At 37.4% G+C, this 19,135-nt stretch overlaps 1 protein-coding gene across 2 annotated transcripts; it reads right to left on the bottom strand.

Moving 5' to 3' along the window:
• Positions 1-4,601: 4,601 nt before the first annotated feature.
• Positions 4,602-17,214, bottom strand: Smp_174240.1 (hypothetical protein; the record flags this gene model as incomplete). 2 transcript variants are annotated; one of them, XM_018792498.1, is made up of 7 exons in its annotated part: positions 4,602-5,204; positions 7,294-7,366; positions 8,121-8,211; positions 9,639-10,084; positions 11,055-11,972; positions 16,928-17,051; positions 17,086-17,214. In XM_018792498.1, the coding sequence occupies 7 exons, from the start codon at positions 17,200-17,202 to the stop codon at positions 5,177-5,179; spliced, it is 1,797 nt and encodes a 598-aa protein (XP_018644412.1). In that variant the 3' UTR covers positions 4,602-5,176. The 2 variants fall into 2 exon arrangements, with proteins under 2 accessions (XP_018644412.1, XP_018644413.1); XM_018792500.1 differs by lacking the exon at positions 8,121-8,211 and having other exon boundaries at positions 17,086-17,202.
• Positions 17,215-19,135: the final 1,921 nt, after the last annotated feature.

Here is a 19,135-nt window from a genome sequence, read left to right on the forward strand (position 1 = left end):
TTGTTTTCTCTCACAGTAGATTGTTGCTGATAGTGTCTGGCCAACTGATTCGAAATATTTTGCGTAGACATTTGTTAATAAACACTTGTATCTTCTGGATGATGGCTTTCGTAGTTCTCCAGGTTTCCGCCCCATACAGCAGAATTGTCATGACATTTGTATTGAAAATTCTGATCTTGGTGATGGTTGACAATTGTTCTGAGTTCCAGATGCTCTTCAGTTGTAAATATTCTGCTCTTGCTTTGCCGATTCGCGTCTTCACATCTGCATCAGATCCACCGTGCTCATCAACGATGCTGCCCAGATATGTAAAAGTTTTCACATCCTCAAAAGCTTCCCATCAAGTGTGATTCGATTGGTGCATGATGTGTTGTATCGGAGAATCTTGCCTTTCCTTTTGTTCATATTGAGACCTACTGCTGAGGAATGTAAGACGTTGTGAATGAATAATGAACTAGTTAGTAAACTTTGTGTTTTGGTAATGAATAACGCCAGTTAATACATGAATGAATTTGTATTACTATGAAGATACAGGAGAAGCAGAATAATTTCATAAAAGCGTAGTGACTTAATAATACTAAGATTTAGAAATGACGTAATAGCACTCAAACCAACACAGCTATAAAGACAGAAGTCCGAATTCGAAATCGGGATTATTGAATTGCAATATGGGACAATTGATTGTTAATTTGTCGATTGTTGTAAGTTTTGCTGTCAACTAAATCAAGACACGATTATATATTCTTCACGTCTATACTATCGATAATCCCATAAATCTAATTTAGAAAAATAAAGATATAACGAATGAATACCAATTGACCTTGAGACAGAAGTCTGTCATATGATTCCAATTTTCTTTTAATAGTATTTAATACACCACATCGACTGATAAAAATATGAGCGTAACCTTCAAAATTCATTGATCAGAGTGAAAATAGAGAAATGTTAATTTTCTAGAATGTATTTACTTGGTGACGAGATTTATACGTTAATTGGTTGCCCAGCCTGAACAAATGATATGATAGGTAGTGTCCTGTGAAAAAATTCAACTGATTTAAAGAACGAAAGACAGTGCGCTTAATGTGTCAAAAATAAGTATCAGGATGAATCGTAATGGACAAATTGTTTAAAGCGTAGTATAAGAGCAATACGATCAGAACCTACAATCAACTTTTAGGATCATGAGTAAAATTCAGATATCACAATACTGTGACAGATTCGAAGTCTTGTGAGGGCACTTCTTTTAGTTATCGAATTGGCCTTAAGCTTATGTTCATATTATTGCTGGTTGCTTACATTATAAAAATGTAAATGTATTCTGCATGTAAAGTGAGTTGTCTGGTAACTATTTCTCTCGTTCTTCTTCTCACCGGTTTTCATTACGCAATGTGCTCTGTACGCCTCTCAAGCATCTAAAGTACTTTCAGATTAAACGTGAACAATCAGACATATAATGAGCACTCGAAATATATGTGCAGCGCTCAGAATGCTTGAAATGATAACGAAAAATTATTCTTCGTTATAATGGAGTAAAAATCATAATGTAAACCCTTCCAACGCATGATTCTTTCTTTGTAGATTGGATATAACAGGCAAACCGATTTTTTCCCTATACCCTTAGTCGTGAAACACACTTAGCGCTCTGGCATAATATTTTATGAACGAACTAATTAGATTACACCTTGGGAGAAGTTCGCTTATCCACACGGCAACAGGGCATTTTCGCGCTGAAGTTGGTGTCAGTGAGGGATGAAAACTCTGACCCTAACCAAAGACAATGTGAGAACTCGTAGGAGTTTTCAATCGATTTAGTGTGTAGAACCTATGCGGGCCCACCCAGCTGTTGAGTACCAACTGAGACGAAACGTATGTCCTGGATTTCACTGCTAGTCACCACCCCACTCTCCTTACAATGCTTGTGATTTGATGGCATATATGCCAAAACAGACTTATCAACTGCAGTCCTAAATATTAATGGGAAGCTTCAAACAACCAATGCAAACCCATCTAACGTTCGTAACATTTCCGATTTTCACAAGCTATCGATTCAAAAATGTTGTTGGCTAAGAAAGAGCTGGAAAAATGTCGCGGTTGTTTTACGATTGTCCCTGAACTCTAACCGATAAATCTAAGCATACAATTGAGCGTTAGTAAAAGAGTAGTAAGCTTGCATGGAATTTTTGACCTTTATTTCGATTGTTTGAACCCATGTAGGATCAATAATTAAGATAATTATAGAGTTGGACAGTTGAGTAAAACGTATAAAAATAAATGGACCATGATGTGCTACTGACAGATCTAAAGTTCCTAACTTTTAAGAATAACTTTATATAGATCAAGGCGCAAACATAGTATGTATACGGAATATTTCATCTCAGGCTAAGTGCTGAAATCGTTCGATTCTGGTCAAGTACTTAATTAAAATATAGTATCAAAACAATTGCTAGTAACATGGGGAGGGACTGTGGAAATATGACACATGTCCGTTGATTTATAGCATATAACTCTTTCAACGTCCAATGTGTGGTAACAACCATTTTTTTTCAGCCAATTTTCTGTCCATTTAGTGAGTGCTGCATTTGAGAACATAACTTTGACTGAGGATCTCATTTCAAGCTCCAACCACCATTTTATTTGCTTTTTTCGTTCAGCAAGTTGGATTAAGCTGGTGTCATGTTTATATGCAACATACGTGGGTAGCGTTAGAAGACATCTCAAGTGGGAACCGTACTATTTTATACAAAATTCACTCACTGCATGAACGTAAAATGTTAGATGTACATTGAAAAATGTCCTCCCAAGAATGTTGTTATTTCTATTGCTTTCCGTTTTTCTTTCTCTCAGTAAGAATCCTACTTTCAATTCCTGATACAAACTACCTATATTTGTCCGTACAAGAAGTACACACCACAGTTAGTCACACGGGATTGTAGGGTTGGATATGAAATCAAATTGATGCTAATTAATGGTTCTGTAGTTGAGCACTTTTGTGTGACATTTCTCAATTTTTGAATTTGAGTGGCTTTTTAAGCCACCTGATTTAGGATACAAATTTATTAGCTGAATAGACAATCACAAGTGGATATTTCTACCAAATCTGTTATGCAATAGATATTCCGAGCATTTGTTGACTTAGGACAATTTATGTAGGGAAACCCTAAACTTAAAAGATCACAACAATCAATTCACGTCCTTCATGTAAGTGGTATCCCTATAGGTCTAGAAAAAGTTAACTGATCAAACTAAATGCCATATTTCCCAACTAATGACAAACATTCTTTTTTACATTGCATAAAATTGAATCCCCATTCGAAAAGCAACTTTCATAGTAGGAATAGTCAGAATGGATTCGCAACAAATACGAAAACCTGGACTTCTGTGCAGAAAATATTAATTTTTCAAGTCTCGACAGATTTAGTGTTAAATTACTTTACATTTCTACCTATTTATATAAAAACATTTTGATAGATCAATTTGTACCAATTGTATGGAATGTAGTGAGGTGAAACATGACTTGCTTCAGATACACTTTACCTTACCACTTAATACTGTCTAAATTTAGCAAAGAAAATAATTTCTAAAAATAATGGAAACATTTTATGCTCGGTATGGGTAATAGGTCTGAGATTTCAGTTTGTGTATTTAGCCTCCGTTGTCTATTGCCAACCAAGCTGACTTCACCAACGCCAAAATCGTTTAAGAGATCTGTACTTTAAATTAAGACCCATGACATGGCAATCACTAACACAAAACTTCGACAGTTTTGCAACAGTAGTCACTCAGCATTTCAATGTGTGCAACTAGACTCTGGAAAAAAACTACCTACGGGTTTGGTTTCACAGGATCACCTAAATTATGAAGTAGCATCACCTAATGATCTGTCTTCATGCAATCCGGCACAACACAATGTCAAACATGAGAATATAAAAGGTTTTTATGATCATTAATAAAGGTCACTACGTAACCAAACAGATTGATATGTTATGGAGTCAAAATAACCCTGATAGTTAGATAACAGTTTACTACATCCAGACAAGTCCTTCCACGATGAAAGGTACACGAAATTAGTGAACAATACGAAGATTATTTATTCTTGATTTATCTAAAGAACCTCAGTTAGTAGTGAGTTTTACCATCCCAAATAATTGATCAAAGATTTTGGAAAACACTTATTCTTAGGAATACTTGAACACTTCACAAACAGTAGCACGAGTGATGAAGTTTTGTGAGGAATAAGAGACACAGGTTTCCTAACAGTGAAAAGCGATAGAGCTAGATATGTTGGTTGCCTATAGGAAGTACATGATGTGAAGTTTGAAGTCTTACTATTCCAAGAATGCCCTTTATTTTATTTTTCGTAGCAGAAAAATACCTCTCCAAGCTATAACTTTATTAACTTGTTTTTATTCACCGATCCCTTCAGTTTTCATTTCGACATAAATATTAGGATAAGAAATAACTAATGCCTTATCTAAATGTTTTTACCATCAAATACTCTTTTACAGGAGTAAACATTACCAGTCTATATTGTGCAAGCTTATGTTAAAATGAAAAGCTAACCGATGACAACTAGTGGTGGATTTAATGAAAACAATAGAATTATAAATATAGATCTTTTATATGAAAAGAAATGCATACTGTACTTAGGTAGTGTAGTAAGCTGGGAGAAAAACTAACGTAAAAGACATGTGGAATTCTACGCAGAGCTTTACGGTCATTGCAACAAATTTATAAAGTGGATTATTTAAATAGCTTGTAGTAGCGATTAAAACAGCTGAAGTTAAACCACCGAATTACAATAGCATGAAGTTAGATTCGTAATTTAAAAAAAAATATAGTATTATTTAGAAAATAAACTTTATCGAAAAACTGATATATGGATGAGTTGGTCAAATAATAACAACGCCAGTCCAATGATGAAAATGAATTTGATATTAACAAAGAGAAAATTTTAAGTAAGGAAGCAGGTTTAGGGTGTGAGTATATTGTATTTGAGAGGGTAGATAACAGAAATCAAGCACCTGACCAACTGACCATGGAAGGATAAATCGTAGGAATAATATCAGTCAGAACAACAGTGTAACAAAAGCTAATATATACAATGTGAAAAGCTTCAAAAGTTAAAACGAAAGACTGTACATTCTGTGAATAACCTGACACTAACTTCAGTGCGAATTTATTGAATGCTGAACTTTGTGAACGGTCTACAAAAATAAAAGACAATGTTGGATGTTCAAAAGCTATAAAAATTAAAATCTTCACAAATGTTACACAGTTACCGACATTGCTGAAGTGTCCCTCTAAACCTACTTGATTCGAATGTTTGGTAACATAATCAGAAGCATTACCATTAAGACGATAAGGTTGAGTTAAAGTCCATGAATACAAGTCACCCTAAGTTATGGTTCATAAATTAGAACTTATGAATCAGTGGTGAATAGTTTGTAGAGACCTTTGACACCGAATACTGAACGTGACACCTCACCACATAAATTGGAACCACGAATGTGCAACTGTCTTTCCATATACAAGCATGTTTAGTCGGTAGATGATTAGAAAGATTTCTACGTGTCCTGATCTGAATTTCACGTATTTTGTTTGACAGTCACGCGAAAATGACATAGGATATTGCATATATCCTATGCATAAAGGAAAATGCAGATTCTTGGAGAAGAGTCTCTAGATGATAGAAACTAGTGACCCAAGATTATAAGTAACTAGCTCAAATACGACAGACACATTCACTTGTTGTATTTCACACAAGTAATCGTTTTTATTCAGCGGTGGATGACAAGTTAGTAGCTGATATGTCCCGATAAGAACGAATGGTAACTTTGAGATCAATTTATATACCGATACTATGCATATATTTCTTATCGTATAATTGCTAAATAACTAAACTATTCATATTTATGTCCCCCTTATTATAAACTGTATTTTGACTTTTGTTATACGATTTAGCATTCATGAATTATGCCCTGTTTATCATTTACTATCTCCCTTATTCATAGACACATTTAGCTGGATTTTGCAAAAGTGTTGTTTTTCTATTTTATGGTACGATTTGGTCAGTTTGATTGAAATGATTCGTATTGCAGAGGCTGAGATTGGTGTTCTGGACTTAACTGGCAGGGCTAGTCAGAAAGCAGGACCGACAAGTGCTCTAGACTGCTCGTACAGGTTTCGTGTGTCATTGGTCCGATCGATAAATCACTGCTCTCTAATTGGCGGTATTATCACGTTATACATTAACAGGGCATCCGGGCGGTCACAAGTTATAACAGCAGCTACCAGTTATTTTTCGACAGTCTTCTTATTTGGTGACCATAGATTGCAATCAATTGAATGGAAAGGACAAAAACCTTGACTTTCAAAAACAATTCTTTTCACTTGAACACACCATATTTCCACAAAGTCAATCAATAAGCATTTACGTAATGCTTTCTGGTTCGTTGGTAAGACAGTTTTATAACGCGATACTTATTTTACAGGCTTTGTTGTAAAAAACAATACATCCTTTAATTAGTGATGACCTATGATTATTATTATTCAATTAGTTCATATTTATCGAAGAATTTAAAGGAATTTTTAGAACACTACGTACTACATATAACCAGTGTAGAGAACATGGTGTTTCAATAAAATATGAAGTTTGTTTCATGATAATAATTGATGGCGCTTTAAGGTGTCAATTACAAATAACAATTACATTTGTTTTTAAGATGTAGTTTAGAAGCAATGATGGAACACTTGCATGAGCTGTTTTAAACGTTCATTGACTGTGGGTTTTAATTAGTAGTTTTTCTTCAGTTATATGTTTACAAAATTGTTTTTACTTCTTTGAACAGCTAAGTATTATGCCAGCCAAGATGTTGAAATTTGTATTGCTTTAGTTTGCGAACTGGCATAGAATATAAAAATTTATTTCAGAAGGCCTTTTATGACGTGAAGCGTAATGCCTAAATACTGTATGAGGCAAATATATCATGGTTGCCACATGATACAATCGCCACGACCAAAATGTCTTCGAAAATTTCGGCTTTCGAGAGAATCTGTGGTGTTTCAGAATTATCCTGCCGGTAGAAGTAGAACTGTTAATGCAGAGGGCCTAGGATTTCCTTGTAAACATATAGAGCTTTGAATAATAAGAAGTTTGTACCTTTGACTGCTCACACCTAGTGTCAGAAGTTATTGCCATAACACAATCGTTATAGTTGTGAAACTACTAAAAAATGAAAACAATATATAAAGTATAAGTTATTAGCTGGATTATGAGAACAAGCAATCATTTACTTTAGTGAGGCTACTGGCACGCGACAACCAAATGCGACCACCGGTATGGAGTTGTCTACGTGGAACTGATGTCCTTGAAGAAAAGTGAATAACAAAGATTGATAAGGTGGAAACATTGGGTGGATAAATAAGGTACAAATTTTTAAAATATGGTCTGAAAATGTAAAGAATGATTTTGAGTAACCAGTAAGTCAAAACAAACCTATAAATAAACATCATCGTGTTTTTTTTTATAAATGTTGTTATTATAGTAGTGGTAAATAAACAATGTAGAAATATGTTGACTGATTAATATTATGTTGTTGCATTGAAGCCAGGTGCTCCAATTAGGGAAAGTAAATTAATTGGCGGAAATGAGGATTGAGTTACAGTAGTTGAACTAGAGTGGGAGAATCAGAGCAATTTAACGTAACTCAAGTATTATCGTCCTACTGAACACTGAATGAACATATAATCTTGATTTATTTAGCAGGTGAATTATTGAGCCATATAATGTTGCAGCATAATAAATATTGGATTTTAAGTGGGTATAGATCCTCATGTTTATTAACTGTCTGCATAAAGTTTAATATGCGTAATAATCCATGACAATATCAACTGGGAAGTACACGGCCTTCGTCAAGGATGCCCGTTTTAAAGGACTAATCGAACTGAATAATATCTGGAGAAAATAACACACAATTCACATCTTAATTTAATCACGCAGATAAAATACTTAATGATCTACAGAACAGTTTATAATTTTTGTTGGATCGAAACGAGTTCTTTTTCAACTTTAATGATGCTAAAATATGAGCCGAAAAAGGAAGAATAAAAAATGTTCTAACCTTGCTTGAGTGTATAGTTTAGCTGAGTTGGCATCCGACTAGCTGGTCTATACTTCAGAAGTGGATCCAAACGACCAGGTTGTCTCTTATGCTAATCAAGGGAATGGATATAAAAAAGCTTCACAAAATAAGGTTGTGAAATTGTTGGATGACGAAGGTAATCTACTTTACATACATACAGTGTATAAAAACTGAACGAATTTTGCAGGTAATTTAAATTCTCTAAAACGAGTCGCTTTTTAACAGAGTTTATAGCCAGGATTGAACTAGTTTTGGTTAATCTAAGCGTTGAAATAGGAATGTTAACGATGAACTGTGGTCCTCAGTCTGTTCTAACACTTGGACTGAGTAAATGTTCACATGGCTCTCACATGGCCACGCGTACATAGCCTCTGTCAGGGAAGTCCTACTCACTGCCTTCTCGTGGCCGGGGTGTTGTTTACAAAATTGAGAGGACGAAAAGCGAATGTCCGGCGCTTTAACCGGGTTGGTGGACATGGAAAGTTCACCTAGGGGAGTTGGAAAACCCTCATTCTAAACCAATGGTGCACATGGGATCCAGTATCCTGAAGGAACAAATGGCGTATGAACCAATTATTTGGTCACTGGCTACCATGGGACTGCATCTCCTCACGATGCTCCACTGCCTTGTGGACTAGACCTTCAGGTCAAAGGCTCGGGGTGTGGCCCCCTAAATAACCACCTGCTTCAGTCTGGGCACCTGGGCAGTATCACAGCCCTCACATAAATCAAATGAGATTTGTGAGGCGCATATTTATCTGGTGCTTCCTTGTACCAATATTTATGTGTTTAAATAAAAATAAAAATAATGACGGAAACCATCCATAGACGATGTAAAAATTAGACTTATACTTGTTTTTTCCAACCGAAAATTTCATTAGAAACGAAACATTAAAGTAACCAGCGAAATACGAAAAGAAATTTGGCTACTTAACTGGGTGATATGGTGAAGTCTAACAATTAGGCCATTATTTATTAGAGAATGAGCGATCTACAAAACTAATTTTGTCCAATCATTTAAAACGTCTGGTCCCGTTATTGTTTTTATGAATATATCATCTTAATATATAAAAAGCCTGTTCTTCTGGCCAGTAGTTTTGCCTTTGATCTCAGCGGCTTGTGTCAATAATTCGATTTCATGAGCAGTCACCACCCAACCACATCGTAGTAATGGATATAACCCATAGACCAAAATTCTGTTCTTTCATTTCAAATAATCGGAAACTCGTCCATAAAATCATAAAACCATACCTCAGAAAGCTAGGCAATTACAGTACCCTATTAACCAAGATTTAAAAATACAGCTGTGAAATGCAATGGTGATTCTCCATGTAAGTGTGGTAAGTAGTTAACATAGGATTAAACATGTAGTTACTAGACATGTTACAATACCGAAAGGTTGAAACCCGAATTATCATGTACGAAAATATTAGTATACTGATAATTTAGAATTTTTTACTAACTCAGATAACTCAGTGTACAGAGCTTTTCCCTTACCCAACTGGCTTGATCCCTTTCTTCCAAACGTTGCTTTAGTTCTTGTTCTGCAGTACGCTGGCGAGATAAGCGTTCGTGACGAACTTCCTCAATTTCTAAACGTGAATGGCGAGCAAGAAATGCTGGATCTGATATGTTTTCATCCAAAACACCAACCGATTTGACAGGTTCTCCAACTTGGGAATGCTCTTCATGTGTCTGAGAAGATCTAGACCTGGGTTTTGACCTAAGTTCTAGAGTTGAATAATTTTTATTTGAATGAACAGAGTTAATAGTCAGCAAGCTGGATCGTAAGGCGCGGAGATTATGTGATTTAAGAGTATCCATATCTGTTAGTTTTCTTCTGTCTTGGTGCTTTTTGGGGCATGATTTGGAATGTTTTGCTCCACAAGAACAATCCACATGATTCTCGACACCTGGGATGGGTATAACACGCCAGCTAGGAACTAAAGGAAGAAATGTAAGAAATGAGGAGTGTAGGGGGAAAAATTGTAATAATAAACTATGGGAACAAGACCGAATACCTAGTCGATAAATAATTTTAGCTACAAATTATTTCTGAAACGTATTGTAAAAAAACATTGGTTAAAGAATGAGGGCCATAGAAATATTATACATAGAAACAGCAGCAATTAATGACGATACCGACTACAATACTGAACATCTTGGAAAGAGTCGTAGATCAACGACTTAGTGACAAAATGACTTGACTATAAACCAGCGGATCACAAGTTTGATCATCACTCTATCTATTTTAGCTTCGACACCCAAGTAACGTGGAAAACATACAGCTTAAAACCAAATAAATGAACTAACAATTAACTAGAGTTACATGAGTCATAAACTTCAGTTTTGGAAAGGTTACTATGATTATAGGAGTGGTAGAATGGATTTCTGTAACTTAGAAAATTTGACGAACTTAATGTGTATTCCAGTCATAAAATAATAACATGTAGGTCTCTAGCATCGGTAGTAGTGTAAAAGTTTTGTCATGATTTGCTTGATGGGTAATAATGTAGATTAACATTATGCTTGTTTTTCGTTCTTATATTTCGGCAGCTTGATTAATTAACAAACTAATGGAATTTTCTAAACCAAAAAGCTATTGAAATTCTGATGCACTCTTATTTCATTAGATGAATTGATCAAAAACGCCAAAACCTTTGAATTCCGTTTTTCTTATAGTTCACATAAAAAAAATTAATAAAATCTAATGACAGTTATATTTATCTCCTAACGCTGTCGTTTGAGCCTACTAATTTAGCTGGTGAGTTACGTACATTTAGCAATCAATTACTGTTTTTACATGACTTATTTTTTGGCCCTCAAATTGAAGAGATAACCTTATAAGACAATACTTTGAAATAAAATTGTGTGATCGAAAGTTGACGAGATAACAGCAAAAATATAACTTACCCTCAATAAGAACTGTTGAATTGGACATCCTTGGTACACCTCTAGGCTCCGTCACATGAGCTTGAACTGTTTCTGGACTTCGGAGATGACGGTTAGTAAAATCCGGTAGATAATAATATGACTGAGTAGTGAGATAGGTAGGCTTTCGATCATTACACGAAGGTTCAGTAGTTTGTGCATTTAGTTGTAAAAATTGAGTTGGTTTTCGTGTACGAGGTTTAGAGGAAATTTCGGGATCTGGTAATCCATGGATCGAAGGTTCAATAAGCTGATCAATAGATTTCCGACGCTTTGGTGGTTCCTTGTATACAATCATAACTTTATCTTTGTTTTTCAGCCTCACATCACATTTGTTATCGTCCGAATTATCATATCTTTTAGATACTGAAGATACAGGAGACAATCTGCTGGTATTACGTGAGCGACTCAAGTATCTAACATCTATGAGATTCTGTCCACTAAGATGGCCATTTACTTTATTCAAATGGAGGGAGTCCTTCGCACAAATAGAAGTAGAGGGTATTTCCTCTTCAATCAGAAAATGATTCTCATCCAACAATGAATCAGTACTACGTGTAGAAATACGTGTCTGGCACTCTGTGGGATTAGTTCTAACGACGGGAGTAACTTGGGATCGATACTGATAAACTAGGTGCGGGGAGTTTTGGAGACATAAATGTTTCGGATGAGAAATTACTGGGGTTTCGTTAGAGTTCGGAATGCGTAAAGAATATGAAACATTTGATACAGAAAGGTTGGGAGAATTGATTGAAGTAGGAGATGGAAAGAGTGGTAGGTTTGATGGAGTTACCCCAGGAGATAAAGTTGAATAGCTTATGTTTGAGTTTTCATAATTAGCTTTAAAGTTTACACCCACGGGATTTACGATTTTATCAGTCAATTTCGTAACACGGCGGGCTAAAAGAAAACAGATAGAAAATACAATTACTATGAGAATGCTCCCGACCGTTGTTGCTACCTTGACGTGGTGGTCGGGCTTGCCTATCGTGATGATTCAACCGAGCTATACTGGCTGGAACAATCGTTCCTCAAGGTCCTACCATGCCAGACAGGTCGGTTGAAGAGCGGTAAGACTAAAAGCAGCAAACCCAAGGTCCGAAGGTGAAGTCGTACTGCTGACTGTACAGAGGTGTGATAGCAGTAAGGTGTTTCCTTCAGACAACCAGCATGACAGCGATGTTGCCTTCCCACAAGGAGGGGTGGGGTTAGAAAAGGTCGACCCTAAAAATGCACACCTCGCCTTATCCCACGGATATCCGTCTCCGGCGGTAAGGTCCTTTGAAGAACGGAGCTAACACAAAAACTACCCACAAAAAGGTCGTGTGTGACCGACCTCAAGCAGTTGTTCCTTGGGCACTGCGGTCACGCTCTTAGGTCATTAAGACCACTTCTAATCCAATTTCCTTTTCAGGTACCCCTAGAAGAACTCTTCCACGGTGTGGGCAACCGGGAAGTGATAACTGCCCTCATACCTCTAACAGCACTCAAGACCACTGTATTCATAATCAATCCCCTTCAATTCCTACTATTCCTTCTACCTTGACTTTCAACTCTAAACTTCCTCTTCCGATTCCCTCCTCAAGTGTCACCATGGCCAACGATTCTAGTGCGCGAAACGCTGTCCCAGGTCTACTAAAACCTCGCTCCAAACTACACATTGGAGCCTTCAACGTACGTACCCTATGCCAAATCGGTCAACAGGCCTCCTTAGCTAAAACCCTAGAATCTCGTACGATTGATGTATGTTGTGTCTCCGAAACACGCATACAGGATCCTAGTGTGGTCACTCACTTGACCTCACTTCGCCAAAATGGACAGCCAACGAAATACACCCTCCATGTATCTGGCGACCCGTTGGCTAGTTCTCGTGGACTTGCAGGTGTAGGCATAGCACTAAGTACAAGGGCAGAACAGGCACTACTGGAATGGATCCCCGTTAACAGTCGCCTGTGTGCTGTTCGGCTAAATGGCCCCGTAAGAACTCGGAAGGATAGGGACACACGTCGTTGCCTTTCCGTCGTTTCTGCTTACGCTCCCACTGACTGCAGCCATGATGAAGTAAAAGATGACTTTTACAGAAAACTCTCTGAGCTTCTTCAGAAAGCTAAGCGCTCAGACATAGTAGTCGTAGCGGGTGACTTTAATGCCCAGGTAGGCAGCTTAAATCAAACAGAAAGACATTTAGGTGGGTGTTTTAGTATTCCGGCTCAACGAACCGATAATGGTGATCGTCTGTTGCAACTATGCTCAGACAATCGTTTATTTTTGGCAAGCACTAATTTTAAACATAAGGAGAGATATCGTCTAACATGGCGACCACCTGCACCAAGCCAACGATGGACTCAAATAGACCATATTGTCATCAGTCATCGTTGGAGAGGCTCAATAGAAGATTGTCGCTCGTATTGGAATACTTGTTTAGACTCTGATCACGCTTTAATACGAGCGCGCATTTGTCTGCGCCTCAATGGACGCAGGAAAACTACACTAAGAAGACCCATTAGGATTGAACTGGAGGACGAGAAAGCCAAATGCGAATTCCAGAAACAACTGAGTTCACATCTAGGCAGTTCTGTAAACGAGACTGACCCAGATGCTGCTTGGAAAGACACACGAACAGCTGTGGAAACAGCAGTAACATCTATTCGTTATTTAAACCATAAGGCTCCAAGAAACCAGTGGATTTCTTCTAAGTCTATTTCACTGATAGATTCGCGTAAACTCATCCCATCAGGCTCTGAACACGACGAAGAGCGTAAACAAATCAGATCTAGGTTAACTAAAAGTCTAAGGAACGATCATGAGCAGTGGTGGGCAACGAAAGCAAAAGAGATGGAAAAGACAGCGGCTGTAGGCAACACCAGGCAACTATTCAGACTAATAAAAGAAACCGGAATTAAGAAGTCAAGTGTAAGTGAGACAATCTCCGAAAAAGACGGAACCCTTATCTGCTCTCAACCCAAACGTTTAGAACGATGGGCGGAACACTTTAAGGAGCAGTTGAGCTGGCCTTCAGCTACTGCACAACTACCCACTATTCCCAGAAAACCTAAATGGAACATTGAAGTAGGCCCCCCGACCCTACCTGAAGTTCAAAAGTCCATAACTAATCTGAAACGAGGAAGAGCAGCTGGTCCAGATGGATTGGCTCCAGAGGTCTTTAAATATGGTGGTCCAATTTTAGCGATTAGGTTGACTAATATTCTGACTAAAATCTGGGAGTTGGACGTAATCCCATCCGACTGGTCACAATCTCTGATTGTCCCAATATATAAGAAGGGGCCAAAATCATCCTGTGATAACCATAGAGGGATTAGTCTGACTAACATAGCATCTAAAATACTTGCCTCAATAATTACCGGGCGCCTAACTAAGACTCGTGAACTGCAAACACGAGAAAATCAAGCTGGCTTCAGACCTGGTCGTGGCTGTATCGACCACATATTCACCATTCGTCAAGTTTTAGAACACAGACATGTTTATCGGCGTCCGACAATGATAGTTTTTCTTGACTTAAAAGCAACATTTGACTCTGTAGACCGAGAGGCTCTGTGGCAGTGTCTGCCATTGAAAGGTGTACCTCAGAAGTACATAAACCTTGTGAAGGCTCTTTACTCGAACACTACCAGTCGAGTCAGAGCTTATGGCGAACTGTCGTCTGATTTTACAACCTCAAGTGGTGTCCGACAAGGCTGTCCACTATCTCCATTTTTGTTTAACTTCATTATAGACCTATTGCTGGAAATAACACTCTCGTCAACTGAATTTTCAGGAATTGATCTCCTACCAGGGGATCCACTAAGCGACTTAGAATACGCAGATGACATAGTCCTGTTTGGTGAAGACGCTGACAAAATGCAGAGTCTTCTGTTAGAAATGAGTAATAATGCCAGGATGTTTGGGATGCGTTTCTCCCCATCTAAATGTAAATTGTTACTCCAGGACTGGTTTGCGTCAACACCTGAACTAAGGATAGGGAGTGAAGTGGTCGAACGCGTCGACAACTTCACTTATCTTGGAAGTCTGATCAGCCCTAATGGGTTGGTGTCTGACGAAATCTCAGCACGGATTCAAAAGGCTCGTTTGGCTTTTGCCAACTTACGTCACCTATGGCGAAGACGAGATATCCGTCTATCAATTAAGGGACGAGTATACCGCGCAGCAGTTCGTTCTGTTCTACTTTACGGCTGTGAAACATGGCCATTAAGAATAGAAGATACTCGTAAGTTACTAGTATTTGACCACAGATGCCTTAGAAATATTGCTCACATCTGCTGGGATCACCGAGTAAGTAATAGTGAGGTTAGACACAGGGTATTAGGAAATGATGGTAAATCAGTTGATGAGGTGATGAATCTTCATCGACTGAGATAGTTGGGCCACGTGTTACGTATGCCTGAACACCGATTACCACGATGAGCTAAGCTGACTAGTGTAGGGGATGGTTGGAAAAGAGTTAGGGGCGGCCAAACCAAAACGTGGCATCAGAGCTTGAAGTCACTAACTTCCAGTCTGAGCCATGTTGGTAGATGCAGACTACCTGGTTAGGGTCTGCGTGACTATCGTAACCAATGGTTGGAGACTCTAGGTGACATGGCTCAGAATCGAGCACAATGGCGTAGGTGTACACACTCTTCATCTTCCCTTAAACCTTGAGATTAAAAGTGCTTCATATCTTTCTTTCTTCCTATACTATATCCTTATATACAACCTATCTTTTATATATTACCACCACTAAATTAACTATTTCTATGAATCCGGTGTTCATCTTGTTGTGCTAACGAGGTATGGCAACTTGGACCGATGCATATATGTGCCTGGTTCCACGTTGTCGCTGACTGACTGATGAGAATGCTACGGTTTACATAAAAAAGGTCAGACTATTTGATCGGGATTTGTATGGATATACTCAAATATCGCCAGATCGTAAAGTTGATGGGACTTGTAGTTCAGTGTTATACATGAAAATTTAGAGAATTAGGTTTAATTTATCGCATATTTGTCTTGCACAACTCATGAAAAGCGGGGGCAAAATTAATATGCAACATTAATCGAATTCAAAATATAACATCGTACTAATGTACTTAAAAGGATAGTTAATTTCCGATACAACATAACGTTTGAACGAGATAGAGACCATATTTAATGATTATTTTTTGTAAATAGTCTATTACATATGCTAGTTCAGATACAACTTTTGTGGAAGATGAATAAACATCCTGTGTCTGGACAGTTTCGCATATCCCCGATGTAGAAGCTAATCGTGATGGTAAAAGAAGGGTGTTTAAAATGAGATATCTTGCAAAAGAAACAGAACCAGATACTCCAGGTTTGAAGTAGTATAGTAATGAGGAATTTTCATCCTAACAAACGTTACACCAAAGTTTACCCCAATTAATCATATGAGGTTGATAGACAGATATTAATTTCGTTAGAGTTTGAGCGACATATAAAACTCGCATCTCCCAATTATTTGTTTTAACTGACTCCTAAACATCTCTGTTTTGTATTAAATATTTTGTACGTAACCATGTCATTTAACTAGTGGAAATCTATTCTTCGGGCAGTTGTGCTGTCTTTTCGTTACATTTCACTGGTAGACTAACGTCAATAATTCGATGTGGCGAGCACATAACAAGAGACCAAATTATGTAACTGTGTATCATTTACTGATTAGCGTCTTAAATATCATTTCAACCCAAAACAAGTCCTTAAAACGCTCATTCAACATTCACTAACGTATTATCAAGTTTTTCTTTGTAATGAACAATTTCGGATCATACAAAGAACGAGGCGACTAAGAGACTACGCTGAAGTAGTGGAAATGGTGAATAATAGAAAATAAGACTTACAACGTTTGGCAGTTTTTAGGTCCGTGTTAGAAAGGTAAGGTGATGGTCTTTTCTGGCCCATACTATCGTGATTACGTCGTATTTCTTCGGATTTCGTTTTACGAAACAAAAATGGCTGGGCTTTCTATTGAAATGGCTGAGGAACAGATACAACTTACAAACTTTATTGATTGCAGAAGAGAAGTCTGTGGACCTAATTCATTTAAAGCATTTTCCATTGGATGTAGATGGAGTCGTTTCAAAAGACCAAACATTGGTTGAACAGCTGTAACCATGTTAGATTTATCTGAAAGACAAAGATAACACTTTTACTACTAAATCCACTCTTCTAATCTCCACCAGGTAATTAAAAAATAACTGAAAAAATAATTGTTGTTAGACATCTATTATCATAGGAGATTAAAATAGCATCCGATGCATCAAATCGCAAAACCTGTATGACTTTAAATATTACGACTTTGTGGATGTTAATAATTCGTCTTTAAACTAGCAATTCGGATCGATGTTAACCAGCCGTTTAAGTAAAGTTAGATTACACTTTCCGTATTGAAGCCAATGGTTTGAACCAAGTGTTTTTTTGCAGCGACGTATTCTAATGAACACTAACAAGGGAACAAGAAATTTGCCGCTGGGTTGCATATGTATCCACCTTATACCATAATTTAGAGTGATTCTCAGCGTCAAGTCATTTCTCTTATTTTGCAAGTTTATTCTTTTGCAGACCACGTCCTTTATCTTTAGTCCTATCACTATCACTAATAGTATTATCATTTCAACTCCTTTACCAAGAATCTTGTTAATTATGTAAAATTCAAGGTGAAATCAACAAGATTCTTGGTAAATGAATTGGAACAATAGTAGTATAAATGACAGAAAAAAGACTAAAGATAAAGGATGCGGTCCGAAAAGGAAGAATAAATTTGCAACATAAGAAGTATGAATTAATGTTGGGAATCAAAGTCTAAATTATGGTAGCGTGAATACATATACAACCACGAATCAAATGAAGGTGCAGATTTGCTGCACGTTTTACGTCAGAAATGACCAACAAGCGGATGGAATACATTGCCTTATAAACCCCATTGTGAAGAATGTATTTAATTTTACTTAGTTCACATAAAATTAGTACGACTGAGCGCTAAAAAATAGGGTGATTCACACTAAGCTATTGGAATTTACATTCAAGATAGTGGGGCCAACACAGATCAAATTAGTGATACGGCCACATGGAAATTATTTGAAGACATTTAAGGTGATTAGGTTAAGTTAACTAGACCTCAGTGTGACTTTGAATCTCTTAACAAAAGGGTACTAATGAAGTAATAGCATTTTGAAGTGATGAAGCATTCATCATACGATCGGCCTCATAAGCAAGCACAAACAGTACAAGACATGACAGAAGTGGGTTTTTGTGGGATTTGCCCAGTAGTATGCTTACACTAAGCGTTAGATCCAAGGGTTCTAAAACTCTTATTTTTCGCGTGAAATTTAGGTGGCACAAGTTTGACGTGAGAGCTAGATAGAATTTGTCTAAATTACCTAGCTCCCAAAAACCAAATCTTAAACTTGAATCATTGAAGTCTACTTAACAAACAAGACCAAAATAAGTAAAGGAAATGTCGATGACTAGCTCAGTGGTTCAAGCACTGGGCTTAAAGCTGTCAGGCTGAATATTTAAGCTCCGCCTGGTCTACTTAGGTTTGAAAGACCGAGTAGTGTCAATAGCTCTTATACATCTTTGGCTCACTGCCGAATATATAAACCTGTACTTGGTCAGTAAGTTGCATAACTTAGTTAAACAGACTTCAAAACTACAACAAACAGTTTAAGAATGCATAAGAGCTCCGGGGTTTACCATGCAAAGAGTGGTGTCAAAAGCTAGACCTCTTTACTGTGTCCTATAGCAGATTAAGAGGTGATCTGATTTTGATGTATAGAATACTAAGAAATGATTTTTGACCTAATCAATTGTTTTTCTTCCCACTAGGGCGAGACATCTCAGAGAACATAGCAGGCGAGTAGAAAAGCCAAGAACAAATAGAATACCAGTGGCATACAGGTTTTCACACCGAGTCATCAATTCTTGGAAGCTGTTACCCGAAGCGGTGGTGTCTGCACCTTCAATTCATTCATTCAAGGGAAGATTGGACACTCAGAGAGACATACTAGAAAGGGAATAACATGGGCCATAAGCCTTCTATCCTTGAT

The sequence above is a fragment of the Schistosoma mansoni genome, assembly GCF_000237925.1.
Source record: "Schistosoma mansoni, WGS project CABG00000000 data, supercontig 0260, strain Puerto Rico, whole genome shotgun sequence".
NCBI classification, from domain to species: Eukaryota; Metazoa; Platyhelminthes; class Trematoda; order Strigeidida; family Schistosomatidae; genus Schistosoma; species Schistosoma mansoni.